The 18,667-nt window shown below is 37.2% G+C and overlaps 1 protein-coding gene across 1 annotated transcript; it reads left to right on the forward strand.

Annotated features, from left to right (window-relative positions):
• Positions 1-368: 368 nt before the first annotated feature.
• Positions 369-2,670, forward strand: LOC105962853 (uncharacterized). Its single transcript, XM_088816835.1, has 4 exons — positions 369-1,231; positions 1,822-1,893; positions 1,993-2,205; positions 2,365-2,670. Exons 1-4 carry the CDS (start codon positions 616-618, stop codon positions 2,445-2,447), a joined length of 984 nt encoding a protein of 327 aa, XP_088672961.1. The 5' UTR covers positions 369-615; the 3' UTR covers positions 2,448-2,670.
• Positions 2,671-18,667: the final 15,997 nt, after the last annotated feature.

An 18,667-nucleotide genomic window follows, 5' to 3' on the forward strand; every position in this document is an offset into this window, starting at 1 on the left:
GTCAAATAACTCCATATATTAAACACAAGTTTGGTAATTACTGTACAAATGTACATTGTAGAAAGATCTACAAATTAAAGTAATATAATTTTGGCCACTTGTTTTCCCATGTCACATGCTGGCCAATCAAAGTTGATCTCTCTAAAAACTGCCAAGTGAAAATAGAAAAATGACAGCCGCTACTCTGAACTCTCTCTCTCTCTCTTAAAGGGTTGACGCCTTCCAAGTCAACCATTATGTAAGATAGTGTGCATGCTACATTTTGTTTTGCTCAACATCATTGTCATTAGTAAATTTGAAGTAGTGATTCAACGATCTATTAATATTTCAATCATACAATAATTAATTGGGTCATGTCGACAGATATATTAAAAAATAATAATAAGAATTAAAACCAGCTAGCTTTCCCACATGTACGCAATAAGAAGCTATCCCTCCGATCCTTAGCTTGTTCACCACACACACACAAACACAGCACAACCATCAGCAAAATAAAAGCTGTATTAGATCGATCCATATATATATATATATAGAAGAGGCATCGATCAAAATATCAAATATTAATACAGAGTAATTAAATTATTAGGCGAAGAAATAAAGAGAGAGAAAAGGAAAATGGGTCGAATAGGTAAGGCGGATGATGCAACAAGTAGTCATCAACACGAGCAAGGAATTGAGTTTGAAGAATTCGATCATCACAATAATAATGAAGACGAAGAAGATCTTTACGCGCCACCTCCTCCTCCGACGATCATTACTAATGAAAAGTCAAAGCTGCCACCGAGTGGAAAACCAGAAGCCTTTCCTCCTGCCGAGCAATTTCCACCTGTTCACCATGACGATGAGGATCATCATCATAATCATTATTCATCTTCAGCTCCTCAACCATTTCCACCTCTTCATCACCATGATCATGATGATGATGATGATGTTCATCAATTTTCACCCCCACACCAATTCCCTCCGGCCCCTGAAATTATTGATAATAATCATCATCATCATTATCAACCTGAAAGCTTGGATCCCTTGTATTCAGAACAACAGCCGCCGCCAGCCTTTTCTGTTGTTCAACCTGTTCCTGGAGGAGTGACCATGCCACCAGCTCGGCCCGGATTTGGAACATCGCCTGCTCCCGCATTTGGAACATCTCCTGCTCCAGTATTTGCAGATCAGATACCCGACCACGAATGGAAGACTCATCTTTTCGATTGCATGAACAATCCCCAAAACGGTAACTATATTTTATCTCATCTATTTCATCCGGCCCGGCCTTTACTTTTACTAATTATTTACTACCTACCTACCTACCTATAATTGTCTTTCTCCTTGATTTCTTGCATTAATTTTGTTTCACTCAGAGATTGTGACTCTAATTTTGACTTGTTAGTTCACTTTATGGTGTATCGATGTATATATATCATGATTTCATTGAACTAACATTTCGATTCCGTTCTTTTTCTTTATTATTATTACTATTATTATTATTATTATTATTATTATTATTATTATTATTATTATTATTATTATTATTATTATTATATAATATATATATATATATATATATATATATATATATATATATATATATATATATATATATATATATATATATATATATATATATATATATATATATATATATATATATATATATATAATGGTACGTGTATGTATATGATGATTTACAAGATTTGATAATTGAGTGATGCCTAAGTAACAAGCACACACCATTTTAGTTTGCTTCAAAATAATTAATGGCACTAAGAATATTGTTGCTAATTAATAAATTAAGTGACATATATAAAATGATTTGGCCCGCAGCTATCATTACCTTGTGTTTCCCGTGCGTAACGTTTGGGCAGATTGCTGAAATATTGGACGCTGGGAGAACATGTAAGATCAAAGTCTATATCACTATATACACATTAATTGTTTATCGATTTTATCATCGTTACATATATGTTAATATATCATTAATGTGTGTGTGTGTAGCATGTGGCACGAGCGGGATGCTGTACGTGCTGATAACGGTTTGTATAGCGATGCCGTGTTTGATGTCATGCAGTTATAGGACCAAAATGAGAGCTAAGTTTGGGCTGATTGAATCCCCAGCTCCAGACTGCCTTGTTCACTGCTTCTGCGGATATTGTGCTCTATGTCAGGAATACAGAGAGCTTGAGAAAAGGGGCATTGACCCCTCTATTGGTTAGTATTTAACACTAATACGAATATTAATACTAATACTACGGCCCCTTTTTCTTGTTTACTTAATTAATAATTAGGCCAAACCACTGTTGATGTATTTCTATATATTGATATTGCATCTTATTTTGTTGATGTTTGGTCACAATAATAATTGACCAGGATATTATGGGAATGTGGCCAAAATGCGGAGGCAGCAGCAGCAAATGGGCATGGCAGCTCCAATGCCGCAAAAGATGATTTAGTTGCATTTTTAATGAATTGTTCATATGATGTTTTCATTTTTAACAATTTCAAAACTTCATTTCTCGTTTTTTTTTCTTCCCCGTAAGATGTCGAATAAACTAGCTTTCGCTAGTAATGTGTTGGTTCTGTACTGTTTGCCAAATTTGTATTGCTTGCCAAGATAAGGAGCTTGCTTCTTTTTGGAGCTAGAATGTTTTATTTTCCATGTTTTCACCCCAAAAATGATGTAGATGTGCCATTTCCATCCTAAAATTGTAGAACAGCTGAGATATTCTACCCTCAAATAATTGACATGTATTTAATATTTCAGAATATTAGAATCGGAGTTGTAAGTCATTTTTGTTTTATAAACGGTTAATAAATATAAATCTTTTCGATTGAATTATAACTAGTGATGTAGCCGTTTTGGCCACTTCAACGTATTCATGTGTATTTTCGTGTCTGTGTGTTTATTTGTGTGCAGTTTGTATATAATGTGTGTTCTTGATGTTTTTTGTGTCTATATTTCCATGTTTGTAAGGGAGCTGATATTCGCAGTACTAAAATTACGAATGCGGGTTGTTGGGGCTAAATACCTAACACGCAAGTGCACGTATCGCAAACAAGTAGTAAAATGTGGACTCGTGAGAGTCGGATGTCGATCCCACAGGGAATACTCAAATTACCTAATCCTAAGTACCAAATTCTAACAATTATGAATTTATCCAACCTACGCAAGTTTGTCAATTTAAATCAATTAAATAATTAAACTAATTATGAAAGCAAATAAACAAGAGAGAATATCAATAAAAACGGATCTAGGATTTTATCTTCCCCCTATGCAATAATTCATCACCCAATTAAATCTCTATCATATGCAAGTTACGATTCATGATTATTAACCCGAGACACGAAGTTAATCATAACCCGTTGTCGCGTGTATTATGAGTGTATTATTTATAACCGATTCACTATATGTCTATGCAAACCAATTATGAATAAAGCATTAACTAACAAGTCTCGTAAACGGCTACCTAAGGTATTATGTATATGTCTACGATAATACATGCAATTAACACACTCATCCGGTGAAAACACTCGGAGGCTCTTCTATCCCTGTTCTAATTATTAAAACGATCTGTCAATCAATTCTAACAATAATACATAGCAACATAAATTAGCTAGGTTCATGCGCTAAATAAGATTAAATAGAAGAAATAATCATGGAATTTAAACTTGCATAATATTAGAAAAATAGGTTTGAATCACCACATAGGGTTCCAACAAAATCCTAGATTAAGAACTTAGTTACTCATGTTCTCCACGCAAAACATAATAAAAATACGATAAATCATAAAAGTTGTAAATAAAAGTAAGGGAGAACTATGATTGAGATTCGTCAAGTCTTTGTTTTGTTGCTCCGTTCTCTTGCTCCTAGATTGCGTGTCAAAAATCCTCAATTGTGTGCTTAGCTTGGCCTTATTTAGGGTGTAAAAATATAAGAGGGCGGTTTCCTTGTGTAATTAAATTTCCTTCACTGCGCTTCTTCGGGAACTCGGACAGTCGTGCCAGAATTAACGCTGAAACTCGGACGGCCGTCCGAGAGTCAATTCTTCGAAGTTTTGATTTTTTTTTACTTTTGGCCCACTTTTTTCCCCAAAATTACAGTTTTTACCCCATAAGTTTCCAGTTCTTCAATTTGTACCTAAAATACAAATAATCAACATTTTAAGCACCAATTATCGTTAAAACACACAAAAAGCTCCAATTAAAAGGTACGATTAAGTGTAAAAATATACAATTAACACGGGTTTAAAAAATTCACTTTCTACTTATCTTTCTCTCTCTACAATTTTATTTTTAATAGATTTTATATTAGAAATCTTTCCAAAACCCATGTTATTGTAGAGATTTGCAAGAAAACGAGTGCATCGAATGAGGATCGAGATACGGAACTCAATGAGGTAAAATTTGTTCGTTTTTGTTCTTTAAATCGCGAAAACACGACTCACGGCCAATTTGGACGCCGAAAAATAGTTTCACGACCAAACTAGGCGCAAAAAAACTCGATTCACGCCCGGTTTGGGCGCGTAAAAGTACTTCCCGCCCCGGTTTGGGCGCGCAACACAGCTTCCCGCGCCCGGTTTGGGCGCGCGTGCTGACTGAGTTTAAATAAAATAAAATAAAATAAATGATATATTTGGGTTGCTACGAGGACTCAAACATAAGTTCTTTTATGGAAGTACCAACTTGCCTAACCAACTAGGCTACAACCATTTTAATAACAAATTTTTATTTAACTATAATTATTTATTTGATTATACTAGGCAAAAATTAATAAATACGCGTTGCTACCAAAACCCGAACACGGGTGTATTGTGCAATAGACGAAACATCTGACCAACTCGGCTACAACGAGTTTGTTAACTAATACTTATTTAAATGTACTCATTCATTTCGGTTATACTGGGCAAAAAAAAACCGGACGACCGGTCCAGAACCGGCGTCTGGACCGAACGCCCGAAGTAATTTTCTACGCCCATTTTGGGCGTGGAAAATTTGAAAACCCAACACTAAAAACAGCCACAAATCACGATTTTCACATGATTAACCACAAATTCAATATATATACCTACTTTAGATGATTAATTACCTTTCAAATTGACAAGATTTTCGGATTTAGGAGGATTTGTGAGAGAGGTTGAGGGTTTTTGTGAAATTTGGGGCTTTTGGGGATTTTAGGGTTGGGTGGATTTGAGGATTTTTAGAGAGAGAATGAGAAGACTATTGTGAACGACATTCGTAATTTTGTTGCCGCGTAAATCATTTCAGTGTTTGTAATCCCCCTTCCATCATTCCGTATCTTCTTATTAATACTAATCTTGCATAGAGGAGAGTGCATAATGGGCCTCTTTTGTTGGGCCCAACACATGTGGTTGGTGGGCTTGGGTTGGAGAGATAAATGGGCTGATTAGTAAGCCTATACACGTGCGTTGCACGGGGTACCATTACAAAACAGGCGAAATTAAATAATTGAGAATATTGTTAGAGTAGGTGACCAACAAGCCAAATTGTGGCTGTGGTCTTTTCATTTATTCTTGTAATAAATAATCATTTTTCGTATTAATGATAAAACACATTAGCATTCTATGTCTTTGTCCCTTGTTCAAACATAGATATAGTCCTTACAGTTATTACAATTATTTGTTATTGATCTTTTAGGATCGTGAGATATTTACTTAACTATTACAACTGTTAAACGTGTTCATAGTCAAAGGGTTACGCCACCAATGAGGATATCAGCATTTCCCATTAAGAGACTAGCACTTAGTGTATATGCATTGCATCTCACCAGTAAACGGTATTGTGATATCGGCATGCATAAGTGGGTGCTCGTAAATTGACGAGTTCACTGAACTCCCGCACCCTAGAAATCTCTAAGTGGTTCTCAATAATCGAGTAGAGATATCTATGGTGTAGTTGTACACCATTAGTCCTTATGACCTAGATATCACCGTGACTTCACTAGAGGACCAGCTGTATCGTGACATGTCCCAGAGTTCCACCGAGGACTACCCCAAGGGCTAGTGTTCGTGCAGTCCGAAATCTAGTGGAGGTCTGTGCATTGCAGTCTGTTAGAGTAGGTGACCGGCAAGCCAACTTGTGGCTGTGGTCTTTCTCTTTTCTTTGTAATAAAACAATCGTTTTTCGTTCGTAATAATAAAATATCTTATTTGGCATTCTATATCTGTTATCCCATGCAAGCAGCATAGATATAGTCCTAACGAGTTACTCTATTACTGTGAGTTGATCTAGTAGAATCATGAGATAACTCAGCAATGTAATGTAACTGTTAAACCTTGTTCCTAGTCGATGGGTTACGCCAATAATGAGGATACCGGCCTTTCCCTTTTGAGACTAGCACTTAGTGTATGTGTACTGCGTCTCATCAGTCCTCGGTGTTGTGACATCGGCATACTTGAGTGGGTGCTCATACTGGATGAGTTCACTGAACTCCCTCGCCCTAGAAATCTATAAGTGGTTCTCATTCATCGAGTAATAGGTTTCTAAGATATAGTTGTACACCATTAGTCCTTAAGACCCAGACATCACCGTGACTTCACTAGAGGACCGATTGTATCGTGACCTGTCCCTGAGTCCCACCGCGGACCGCTCCAAGGGCCAACGTTCGTGCAATCCGAAATCTAGTGTGAAGTCTGTGTATTGTAGTAGGGGATTCGAGCGCTTGAGTAGTCATGGATGTCCTGTGTGTTCTGACGGTTTATAATCCATGGAATCTCTGGCCAGAGTTGATAGTGGGGTGATTAGGGAAATGTGTTTCCCTAAGTCGCACACGAACGGATTTATAATACCTAGAACGTTCGCACGGTTATTGAACTTTATAAGAGGTCTCGGTGAACCAATGCCTCTAGTTCAATCGGGACATGTGCTACGAAGGGATCGTACTGTACGCTAACTATATCATAAGGTTCTTGCAGGCACTTCATTTGTATCTAGGGAATCATGATGCGTAGTTGCTAGACGCCAATCTTGATTCGTTGGGCACCGATTTGATCGGGATTAGGTAAAATGAGTTTTACTCTAATCAGGACTCTTGGGAGGAGTTCGTATAAGAACAATGTGTTGTTTGAATCACAAAGAGTTGTGAGCCCACGGCTAGCATACACCTGAACCATTGAGGGTCACACTTCTCGTGTAACATGGATCCTTGATAACAATGAGCATAGATTAATATGTTAATCTTTGCAAAGTTGGAGGTCAATATGATTGAGTCCAAGATTCGTGATTGTGGATTACGAGTCGGAATAAACGTGGAGAAAGAGAAATGCGGAATTTAGTGAACTTTCTAAATTGGGAAGTTTCCCGATTTAGCAAGTCCACTAAAGTGGAAGTTTCCAATTTTGGAAATTGGAAATTTCGAAGAGGCACTCGTATCGACGAGGACTTTGAGCTCGTCACAAATATAATTTTGTTATAATTTTGTGGACGATCGTTTATTAGAAACGAGGCCGACGAGGGAATGGGCTTAATGCATCAGTGGGTCAAGCCCAATGACTTAAGCCCGCTAGGGTTGAAAACCCTAGGTATAAATAGACCTCAAACAAGAGTTTGAGATTAGATTTTTACACAACAAAACCCTAGCCGCTCAAGCCCTAGCCGTCCTCCCTCTCGGCCGTTGCTGCCCCGCCGCACCGCCGCCGTCCGCCGCCGGAATCCGCCGGTTTTTCCCTCTCCTTTCTCTATCGTATTCCCTTGTTATCTAACCCCTTTGTATCTAGTGCTACAGTAGGGGGAGATCCGTTTATTCGAGGTGAAACCTAATTGGAGAGGAGCTGCTGCCCCGACGGAATTGCCACACCGCCGCACGCGCCGCTGCACCGCCCACGCGCCGCCGCCGTTGTCACGCACGCGCCGCCGTCGCTCCACCTTCGGACCAGCTGCCGTTTGGTGGTGTTCCTGCAGCCCCGAGGATTGGTAATCGCAGCTTGTACGTGATTGGTTCTTGATTTCGATTCGTCGAAATCTCACGCTACAAGAGGTAAACAAATCGAAACCGTCGTAAATTAATTCGAACATATTTGTATGAATTGTAATTCATGATTATGAGTAATATGCGATTACGTGTTTCGATTTCATTAAATGATGTATAAGCATGTTTCATAATTTTCGATTATACGTATTTTTCAATTAAATCGAAAATTACCATATGTATGGCGGAAGCGTTAAGGTACGTTGACTATGTGGTTAGTTTATGCATGTAATCGAAACTAGTTCGATATAAAATTTTAAATTCCGCTGCGTATACATGCACGATCCCCAACACAGTCGGGGATTCGATCGCTAGAATAGTCTTGGATGTCCTGTGTGTTCTCATAGTTTGTAATCTCTAAGTCTATTGCCAGAGCTGACTAAGTGATGATTAGAGAATTCGATACTCTAAGTCATGCATGTACCGATTACAACACTTAGAACGATCGCACAGTCATTGAACTACAAAGGAGGTCTCGATGAACCAATGCATCTAGTTCAAACGGGACATATGAATCGAAGGGATCATATTGTACATTAACTATATCAAAAGGTTCTTGCAGGCACTTCATTTGTATCGAAGGAATCATGACGCGTAGTTGCTAGACGTCAATCTTGATTCGTTGGGTTATTAAGTTGAAACGAGCTTCATCTTAACTGTAACTCTAGGGATGAGTTTAAACCACAAAGAGTTGTGGACCCACGGCTAGCTTACACCTGAACCTAGCTTACACCTGAACCATCGAGGGTCACATTGCTCGTGCACTCGAGTTCTTTGAATAAACGGTCAAAGATAAAAATGTTTAATTTTTACATAGTTGGAAGTCGATATGATATGATTGAGTCCAACATTCGTAATATGGAATTATGAATGAGAATAAGAAAAGGAAAAGAACTAGGCGAACATCTTAGTGAACTTTCTAAATTGGGAACTTTCCAAATTTAGAAAGTCCACTAAATTAGGGTTTCTACTTTTAGAAATTGAAAATCGAAAATAGGCATTCGTAATGACGATCACGTATCAATGATTCCGAAAATATAATCCTTATAACTTTCAAATCATTGACTTGTGAGAAACGAGCGAAGATAGACTAACGAACTTAAACTGTTGGGCCCTGTCCAACTTAAGTCCGTTAGGGCTTTTATACAAGACACTATAATTACAAGATATATAGGTCTTGCACAATACAACACACACCACAAACCCTAGTCGCTCGTTCCTCAAGTCCACGACCATCCTCCACTGCCGTCGTCGCCGCCGTCGTCGCCCTGTCGCCGGAATCGGTGCCCACGCGCCGATTATCTTCGGTAGTTCAATTTCTTTTTTATTTAGTCTTCCGTTATTTCTAACTTTTACGTGTCTAGTGCCACGTATTTAGTAGAACTTGGTATACGAGGTGAAATCAGAGAGGAGGAAGACAAAGGAGTCAATCTGCCGAGACGCCACCGCAAACCACAGACGCACGCGCCCTCACGCGCCGCCCGAAGAGAGTGTGTGAACCTCACGTGTCGCCGCTGATCCACGCGTCCTTCGTTGCTGCTCCTTCCGACTGCACGGATTGGTTTTCGTGGCAGTTTCCTTCAATCTGAGAGTTCTCCTCACGCTTCAAGAGGTAACTTTTCGGATCCGTTAAGTATTAGGTTTTAATGTAATTAGATTAAATTAAACATTGTATGTTTTCATGAAATTGTTTATGTATGTTTTTGCTTGAACTTTTTCGTGAAATCATTTGTATGAATATTATGATTCATTGCCGGGATTCTATATGTTTTAATTAAAGAATTATATATGCATGTTTAATTTAAATTTCGCTGGAAGCGTTAAGGTACGTGATTAATTGCTTATATCGACTACATGTTTATATGACTGAAATCGTATTTCATATAAAAAAATTGTTTTCCGCTGCTTACACGTGCCCGATTCCCAACAGTGGTATCAGAGCTCGTTGCGCAATTAATTGTTTTTAATGTATTATGCTTTATTTTAATGCATGTTTGATTTATTAAAATTGTGATTGTGGTATTATTTAATTGGGTGTTTTCGAAAGTTTAAAATATTTTTGAAATATTGTTTAGAATTAGACGATAAGCACAAAATTTTACACCACAAAACACGAAGAACGAAGATCAACGAAGACTCAAGCATAGTTTTTCTTATTTCTTTTATTAATTCTATTTTGTTTATCATAAGAACTACGACTAGCTAAGTCTTTATTTCTAGGATTTTATACGAGCCCTATCTGGGATTTGTGAACCCCATTATGTGATTTTATGCAAGTATTAATTTATATTATTTCTTCTACTTGATTTATTAAGTGCATGAAATTGATCAGTTTGTGTGTTTTATTGTTATTGTTGAATGCATGAATCGGAAGATCGGTTTAACACTTAGAACTGTGGTAGAAGAGCATTTGTGGTGTTAGCATAGGAATATAGTTAACCTCTTACGTAGTCATTATTGAGATTTGTGCTTAATGCTTTGTTCTTGATTGAATTTCACAGGAATACAGTAATTTAGTCTTGAAACTTATAATCGTAATACACGCGGAAGTGGGTTATGATTAATTTAGCATCTCACATTAGTTATCCGAATTATTTGCTTGCATAGTTGAGAGAATTGGGGGATCAATAATCACATAGGGGAAGATAAAATCCTAAGCTCTTTTAAATTAATAAATCTTCGTGTTAATTTGCTTATTTATTTTTCTTGCTATTTAATTTGCGTTTAATATTTTAGTTTAATTTAGTTAATCTTTTCTAAATTCGACTATGTAGGGTGAGCTTGAACATAATTGGAATAATCTAGCGCTAACAATTAGATAGTTGAAAATTCCTTGTGGGATCGATACTCAAACTTAAAAATCCATTATATTACTTGTACGATACGTGCAAATGGAAGCAAACTAACACATTTCTGAAACTCAATAACATCCCTCCAAGTGCGATCTTGATCATGGTATGGTTGAGTCAAGACAAAAGACACAACTGTAACAAGTACACCATTCTTCTCAAATGTATTTATGCTCCTAGATTGTGCGGACTTCACCTTAGTATCATACTACCATGGTCGACCAAGTGCAATGTGGTTAACCTGCAGATTTACCACATCGCCGAACATATCATCTATTAGCCATTAAAGCCTAAATGAACTTGGGTGTTTTGTAGCTCGAAGCCCCAATGCGTCAAACCTCGACACCACCATATCATCATAATGCACAATGGAAGTTCGCACTCCGATTAGCTCGGCGTTAACTTCGATGCATGGCTGAATCATATCGCAAAAATTTATGGTTTTAATCTTGGAAAAATAGTTATGTGTTGGAGGTATATCAAATGTACCTAATTAGTTGTCACAAGGTCAAATCATGCATAATTTTAGCTTCACGAGGTGGTGCGTGAATGCACATGGCTTGAAGCCATGATTGGGCATGTTTGAGATTCATGTGAAGTGACTAAGGTTATCGGCTTGCGTATATTATCCGACCTTGCTCTCTTATAGACATCAGTAGGAGCTAACTGTTAGAGTAGGTGACCAACAAGCTAACATGTGGTTGTGGTCTTTCGTATTTATTATTGTAATAAACGAACCTTTATTCGTATTAATGATAAAACACCTTGGCATTCTATATATTTGTCTCTTTGTCACAAGCATAGATATATAGTCCTTACAGTTATTACAAGTACTAGTAATTGATCGTTAGGATCGTGAGATATTTACTCAAGTATTATAACTGTTAAATGTGTTCCTAGTCGAAGGGTTACGCCACTAATGAGGATATCGGCCTTTCCCATTAAGACTAGCACTTAGTGTATGTGTACTGCATCTCATCAGTAAACGGTATTGTGATATCGGCATACATAAGTGGGTGCTCGTAAGTTGACGAGTTCACTGAACTCCCTCACCCTAGAAATCTCTAAGTGGTTCCCAATAATCGAGTAGAGATATCTATGGTATAGTTGTACACCATTAGTCCTTATGACCTAGACATCACCGTGACTTCACTAGAGGACCAGCTGTATCGTGACCTGTCCCTGAGTTCCACCGAGGACCATCCCAAGGGCCAGTGTTCGTGCAGTCCGAAATCTAGTGGGAGGTCTGTGCATTGTAGTCGGGGATTCGATCGCTAGAATAGTCTTGGATGTCCTGTGTGTTCTGAAAGTTTGTAATCATTCTAAGTCTCTGGCCAGAGCTGACTAAGTGATGATTAGAGGATTCGATTCTCTAAGTCATGCACGTAAGGATTACAACACTTAGAACGATCGCACCGTCATCGAACATATAAAGAGGTCTCGATGAACCAATGCCTCTAGTTCGATCGGGACATATGTATCGAAGGGACCGTACTGTACGTTAACTATATCTGAAGGTTCTTGCAGGCACTTCATTTGTATCTAGGGAATCATGACGCGTAGTTGCTAGACGCCAATCTTGATTCGTTGGGTGATTAAGGTGAAACGAGCTTCATCTTAATCGTAACTCTAAGGGACGAGTTTTGACCACAAAGGGTTGTGGGCCCACGGCTAGCTTACACCTGAACCATCGAGGGTCACACTGCTCGTGCACATGAGATCTTTGAATAAACGGTCAGAGATAAAATAGTTTATCTTTGCATGATTGGAAGTCAATATGATTGGATCCAACATTCGTAATTTGGAATTATGAATGAGAATAAGAAAAGGAAAAGAATTGGCGAACGTGTTAGTGAACTTTCTAAATCGGGAAGTTTCCAAATTTAGAAAGTGCACTGAACTAGGGTTTCCACTTTTGGAAAGTTGGAAATTGAGAGATGGCACTCGTAATGACGAGGATTTTATAATGATTCCGAAAATGTAATCGTTGCAATTTTTCGGTCATTGGATTGAGAGAAACGAGCAAGTAAAAGTACTAGCGAACTTAAGCTGTTGGGCCCGGTCCAACTTAAGCCCGCTAGGGTTTTATGCAAGACACTATAAATACAAGATTTATAGGTCTTGCACAAACAAGTGAAAACCCTAACCCTAGCAGCCGTCCACCTCTCTCTCTCGGCCTCTCTCTCCCGCGGCCGTCGCCGGCGCCGTCGCCGGAAATCTCACCGGAATCGGCCGATTGCTTCGGTAGTTTCTTTCCTTCTCTTTTCTTCCGTTTTTCTAACTATTGCGTGTCTAGTGCCACGTGTTTAGTAGATCGAAGTATACGAGGTGAAATCCGAGAGGAGGAAGATCGAAGATCGAGGAATCGAGGAGCAGCGCACGAGCCGAAGCCGCACGCTACCCCACGCGCCGCCCCGGAAGACCGCGCGTGAGATTCACGCGCCGCCGTGGCCGATTCGCCGCTGCTGCTGCTGCCCCGATTGTACGGATTGGTTTCCGTAGCAATCTCGACTTGCTAAGCGCTCCTACCTCACGCTTCAAGAGGTAAACACACGAATCCCTTGTTTCGATTCGTTTACGTTTAAACTATATATTCATGTTTGCCTTTGTATGATTTTATGTGATTATGTGTAATCGTATTAATCGTTGCAAGCATGTTATTTGGTTTAAACGCGAGCATGTTAATTGATTTAAATTCAGTTAAATTATTTAGCATGTATGTTGTTTTTAATTTCGCTGGAAGCGCAAAGGTACGCAATTAATTGATTTAATTTGTCGGGCATGTGCTTGTGTGCTTTAAAGTCGTTTCAATCACATTAAATTTTTGTTTTCCGCTGCGTACACGTGCCCGAAACCCAACACTAACTTGAGGGGCAGTACTATGTAGGTACTCAGTATCCAGAAGATACCTGGGTGCCCTGTTGTACTTTTTTTCCTTCGTACGAGGTTTATTTTTCCCACGAAATTTTCGTTACTCGCCAAGATTTTAACGAGGCAACATATGTTGATTGAAAAGATTGTGCGTTGTATCTTTTTCCTAACCAGGATTTTTTTTTCCACTGGATTTTTACTCGGAATGTTTTAATGAGGAAACATGAAAAGCGCAATAGTGATTTGATAGGATTCCCCAAGGGGGAGTGTTTTAAACACTATATATTATGGGTATTAACCACTTAGAGGGTATTTAACTTTCCACGTATTTCATAACTTACCCTCATTATCTCACTACTTTCTAAAGTGTCCATGATGTAGTTAGTGGTATAACTCCATGTGTAACTCCTATGTAACTTTCCTTTGTAACTTCTCGGTGATTACCACCTATATAAATGAGAAAAGCACCCTCCCCATTTGAATCCCACAATTATCTCTCAGGGCATTTTGTTTCTTATTTGTGTTCTCTCATTCTCTATGTATTATTGTTATTCATGTTCTTATGTATTATATTGTTCCACAATTACAAACCGAAGAACTAGATTAAATAGGTCATTTTAAAAAAAATGCAATTTTGAAAGATTGTTGAAATTATTATTGAATATCAATTATTTATATAATGGTTTGAATGGTATTATGAAAATAAAAAATTCCACATCATCAAAGTCAAAGTTTTTTCACTAAATTCATTTATAGAGGGGGTAAGGCTACGTTTGATAAAATTACGCACTGGACATTGAATGTTGAATAGTTGTCTGAACGATCAAGAGCGGTGTTTGAATACTGAATGTTGAATGTTTAAATTTGTTTAGGAAGTGTAATGTTTTTAAATTTAAATGTTGTTATTTACTATATTATCCTTCAAGATTTTTCAGTTTGATTTTACTAGTTGATTATCAATAATATTTAAGTGGATATATTAATATATTTATTTTGAAATGTGTTTTCTTTTTGGAACTATGAATTGTGTTTTAAAATTATTACATTATATTTTTACTATGACATACGTAAACAAAATAATATAAATCTCTAGCATGGCGATAGGTTTTCATTAAATATGTAATAGTAGGGATGGCAAAAAATCCCGATCCGCTAGTTACCTATGGGTATCCGCTTCTTTTAAAACTCGCTACTGAAATCATTAGGGCTCGTTTGGTTTGAGTGATAATGGGTGATTGACTAATTAATCCAACTGAATCAGGCGTTTGGTTGGAGTGACTAAAGCCCCTGATTAATTGCAGGCCCGGTTTTGAATCCCCCACTTGAGTGATAACTTGTCCACCCAATATTGGGTAGATTACATAATTCCAAACAAAAGAAAGCAGTTGGTATTGTGTATTTTACACAAATACCCTCATCAATAAATTCCCTTATCCAAATATCTCACTTTCCGACCCACTACGCACACACTTTTATTAATAACAGCAGATCCCCAATTCAAACATCTTTTCTTTCTTTCATTTTCGCGTCACAGGTGTTCTTCAACAAAGAAGAACAATCACTGAGGTAAATCGTATACCTTTTTGTGCGTGGATTCATTACATCTTCATTCCGCCTTCATTATCTTTATTGAATTTCTTCTACAATTGAACACATGAAGGTGTTCGTTCCGGCATCAGTGCTCGTACTAACTTATTCGCAGAATCGGTGAGGTAAATCTTCCTTTTTAATTAACATTTTTTCTACATTTTTTTACTTATTATTATGATATTGTGGTTCTTATGTGTTGGGTATTGTATTTTAAATCATATTATATGTATAAAACTTGTTATTGATTTTGTTATTGCAGTTTCGTAAATTTTTTGTTTGAAATGGATATTAGAGAGGAGCATGAAGAGATCTTGTTGGTTTTGGAAGAAATAATTAATATTTCCAAGTTATTCCTTATGGCATGTTATGGGGTTTATCGTAAGTTAAAAGAACGTCGTGCAATTCGTAATCGTTTAGTGCGTTCTTATATGTCTTATAGTTTGAATGCTCGAGTGTCCGATCAGTTAGAAAAAAATAATAGATTGATACACGGTACTGATGTACATTGTTTTGATAATTTGCATATGTCTAAAAATGCATTTGTCCGACTGTGTTTTCTAATTCATAATTTTGGTGGCTTAGTTGATACATGGAATGTAAAAGTTAATGAACAATTGGCCATTTTCTTGCATATATTGGGACATCATACAAAAAATAGAATTGTAGGGTATAATTTCAACAGATCCGGGTATACGGTTAGTAAGCACTTCAATAGTGTTCTAAATACTGTAATTAAACTACACCCGTTGTTGATTGTGAAGCCAACACCTATTGATGAGGGGTGTACAGACGTTCGGTGGAAACCGTTTAAGGTAATAAAGACATGTAGTTTACCTTTATATATGTTTAGTAATATGCAAACAAAGTGTTGTGAAACTTGTTGGTTTCAATGTGTAGGGATGTTTAGGAGCATTAGATGGTACTTATATAAAAGTTAGGGTTGCTCAACTAGAAAAGGCGCACTATAGAAATCGCAAGGGAGATATCTCAGTCAATGTGCTAGGTGTATGTGATGCAACCTTGTGTTATAGTTATATTTTAACTGGATGGGAGGGTTCCGGTGCTGATAGTAGAGTCCTTCGAGATGCCGTTTGTAGACCTAATGGTTTGAGAATTCCCGATGGTACTGATGCTTCCCAAACCTTTTTCAATATTTTTGAACATATATGTGATTTAAAAATATTTTTCGTTTTATGGATTTCAGGAAATTACTACCTTTGGTCCTTTGCGATTATGGATACACAAATGAAGAGGGGTTTTTAGCCCCGTATAGAGGTGTTAGGTATCACTTGGATGAATGGGATGGTAATAATGCTCCTAAAGATTATAAGGAATATTTCAATATGAAGCATGCCAAGGCTCGAAATGTAATAGAAAGATCGTTTGGGTTATTGAAGTCACGTTGGGACATATTACGTACTAGTTCCCATTATCCTATCAAAGTCCACAACCGTATTATTATTATGGCTTGTTGCTTGTTACAAAACTTCATTCGTAAAGAGATGCCCGTAGACCCATTGGAAGCAAGTCTCCGGCCAATCCATAACCCCAGCAACGATCCCGCACTTAGGTTTATTGAAAGTGTGGAAACCTCACAACAATGGGTTTCATGGAGGGACGATATAGCTAGAGCTATGTACGATGAGTGGAGGACCAGACGATAATTTTAGTTACTTTGTTATTTGCATCACTATGTATTCAATTATTATTGAACTTAATTTGTAGTTTACTGTTATTTGTTGGCAATGTATTCATATTTCATACCATGCTTATTATAATTTACTAAGTCTATTTTTTACTTTATTGGGTTTCTTTAATGTTATATAATGTTTGGGGTTCTAGTACAGGTTAAGATTAATTCAAGTGGGAACAAAAAAACTTTGGGTGTTCGGAAGACCGACAAATCTAGAAGATCATGGTCCGTTGCCGAGGAACAAGCTTTGATTAACGGTTTGAAGGACCTCGTTCTCACGGGTTGGAAGTGCGAATATGGATTTAAGACGGGGTTTCTTGGGATTCTACAACATCATATGTTGAGCGCATTTCCGAGCACATATATTAGAGCGGATCCTCATATTAACTCCAAGATACACGTTTGGAAGAAGACCTATGGCTCTTTGTCAACTATGATGACCCGTAGTGGATTTGGATGGTGTGATGCTACTAATACCATCGACGTTGAGAGTGGTGATGTTTGGGATACCTATGTCAAGGTAAATTGGAACTGTTTTGTCATGTTATTGCATATAATTTAATGAGTTGGGATCAATGATATTGGATTAATATGTATTTTTAATTATTACAGACAGACACAAATGCTCGTACCATGCGTCACAGGTCATTTCCTTTTTATAAGTATTGACTCGAGATCTTTGGTAAGGACAGAGCAACTGGGGAAAACGCGGAAGATTTTGTTGATATGGTACTAACCATGGGATATAAAGAGGGTATAGATAACGAGGGTGGTGGTGATTATATGCCAGAGATGCCATTCAATTTACAAGAAGAAGCTACCGAGTTTCAGTCCAACAATTTGGGTCAAAGTTCTACTGGTACTAAAACGAAGTCCTCGAACAAGCGCAAATTTGAAGATGACAACTTTTACGAAAAAAAATTCACAGTAATATCTACTTTCTCCGAACAAACTGAAGGGCGTTTGGGGGAAATTGCGAAGAGGAAAGGTTTCGAGCAGGACCGTACGGCAAAAGCTCACAAAGAAGTGTAAGAGGCACTAAAAAACATGAATTTTCTTGGGGTTGAAGAAAAAATACGCGTTGCGAAATTTCTTGTGAAGAACACGGAAGAGCTAGATTTGTTCTTCAGTTTACCTGATGCAGAAAGAAGCATATACGCTCGCATGATTGCTGAGAAGGAAATTTAAACTTTGTTGTTTAGAATACTTTTAATTTGTAAGAATGGTCTATTTCTGAATTATGCTTAAAACTTTTATTTCCCCAGACTATGAACTTGAAGTTTTGGAAGACGTGTAATGCAAAATTTGAAATTTGTTGGAATTCTAAATTATTACGATGTACTATATTTTCAAGATTTATCTAATTAATTTTTATTAGGGTATATCAGTTAATTATTTTATTACTACGTATTCAATTTATTATGATTATAATTTAAAATTTTAAAAATTATATATGTATATAGCTTATCTTATATACCAATATATAATCTTGTACATGCTTATTTTACATAAATATAATTAGTATTTTATACAATTTGTCCAAATTTACGAATTCAAATTCGAAATATTTGACATTATTGTAACTAAATTGTTCATTTGTAATTAGTAATACAATCAAACTTAGTTAATCCATGGAGAACCATTAAATTATCATTTGGAAAATTTGGTCCTTACATATTACCCACA

The sequence above is a fragment of the Erythranthe guttata genome, chromosome 4 (genome assembly GCF_056151865.1).
Source record: "Erythranthe guttata isolate IM_541 chromosome 4, IM_541, whole genome shotgun sequence".
Lineage (NCBI taxonomy): Eukaryota > Viridiplantae > Streptophyta > Magnoliopsida > Lamiales > Phrymaceae > Erythranthe > Erythranthe guttata.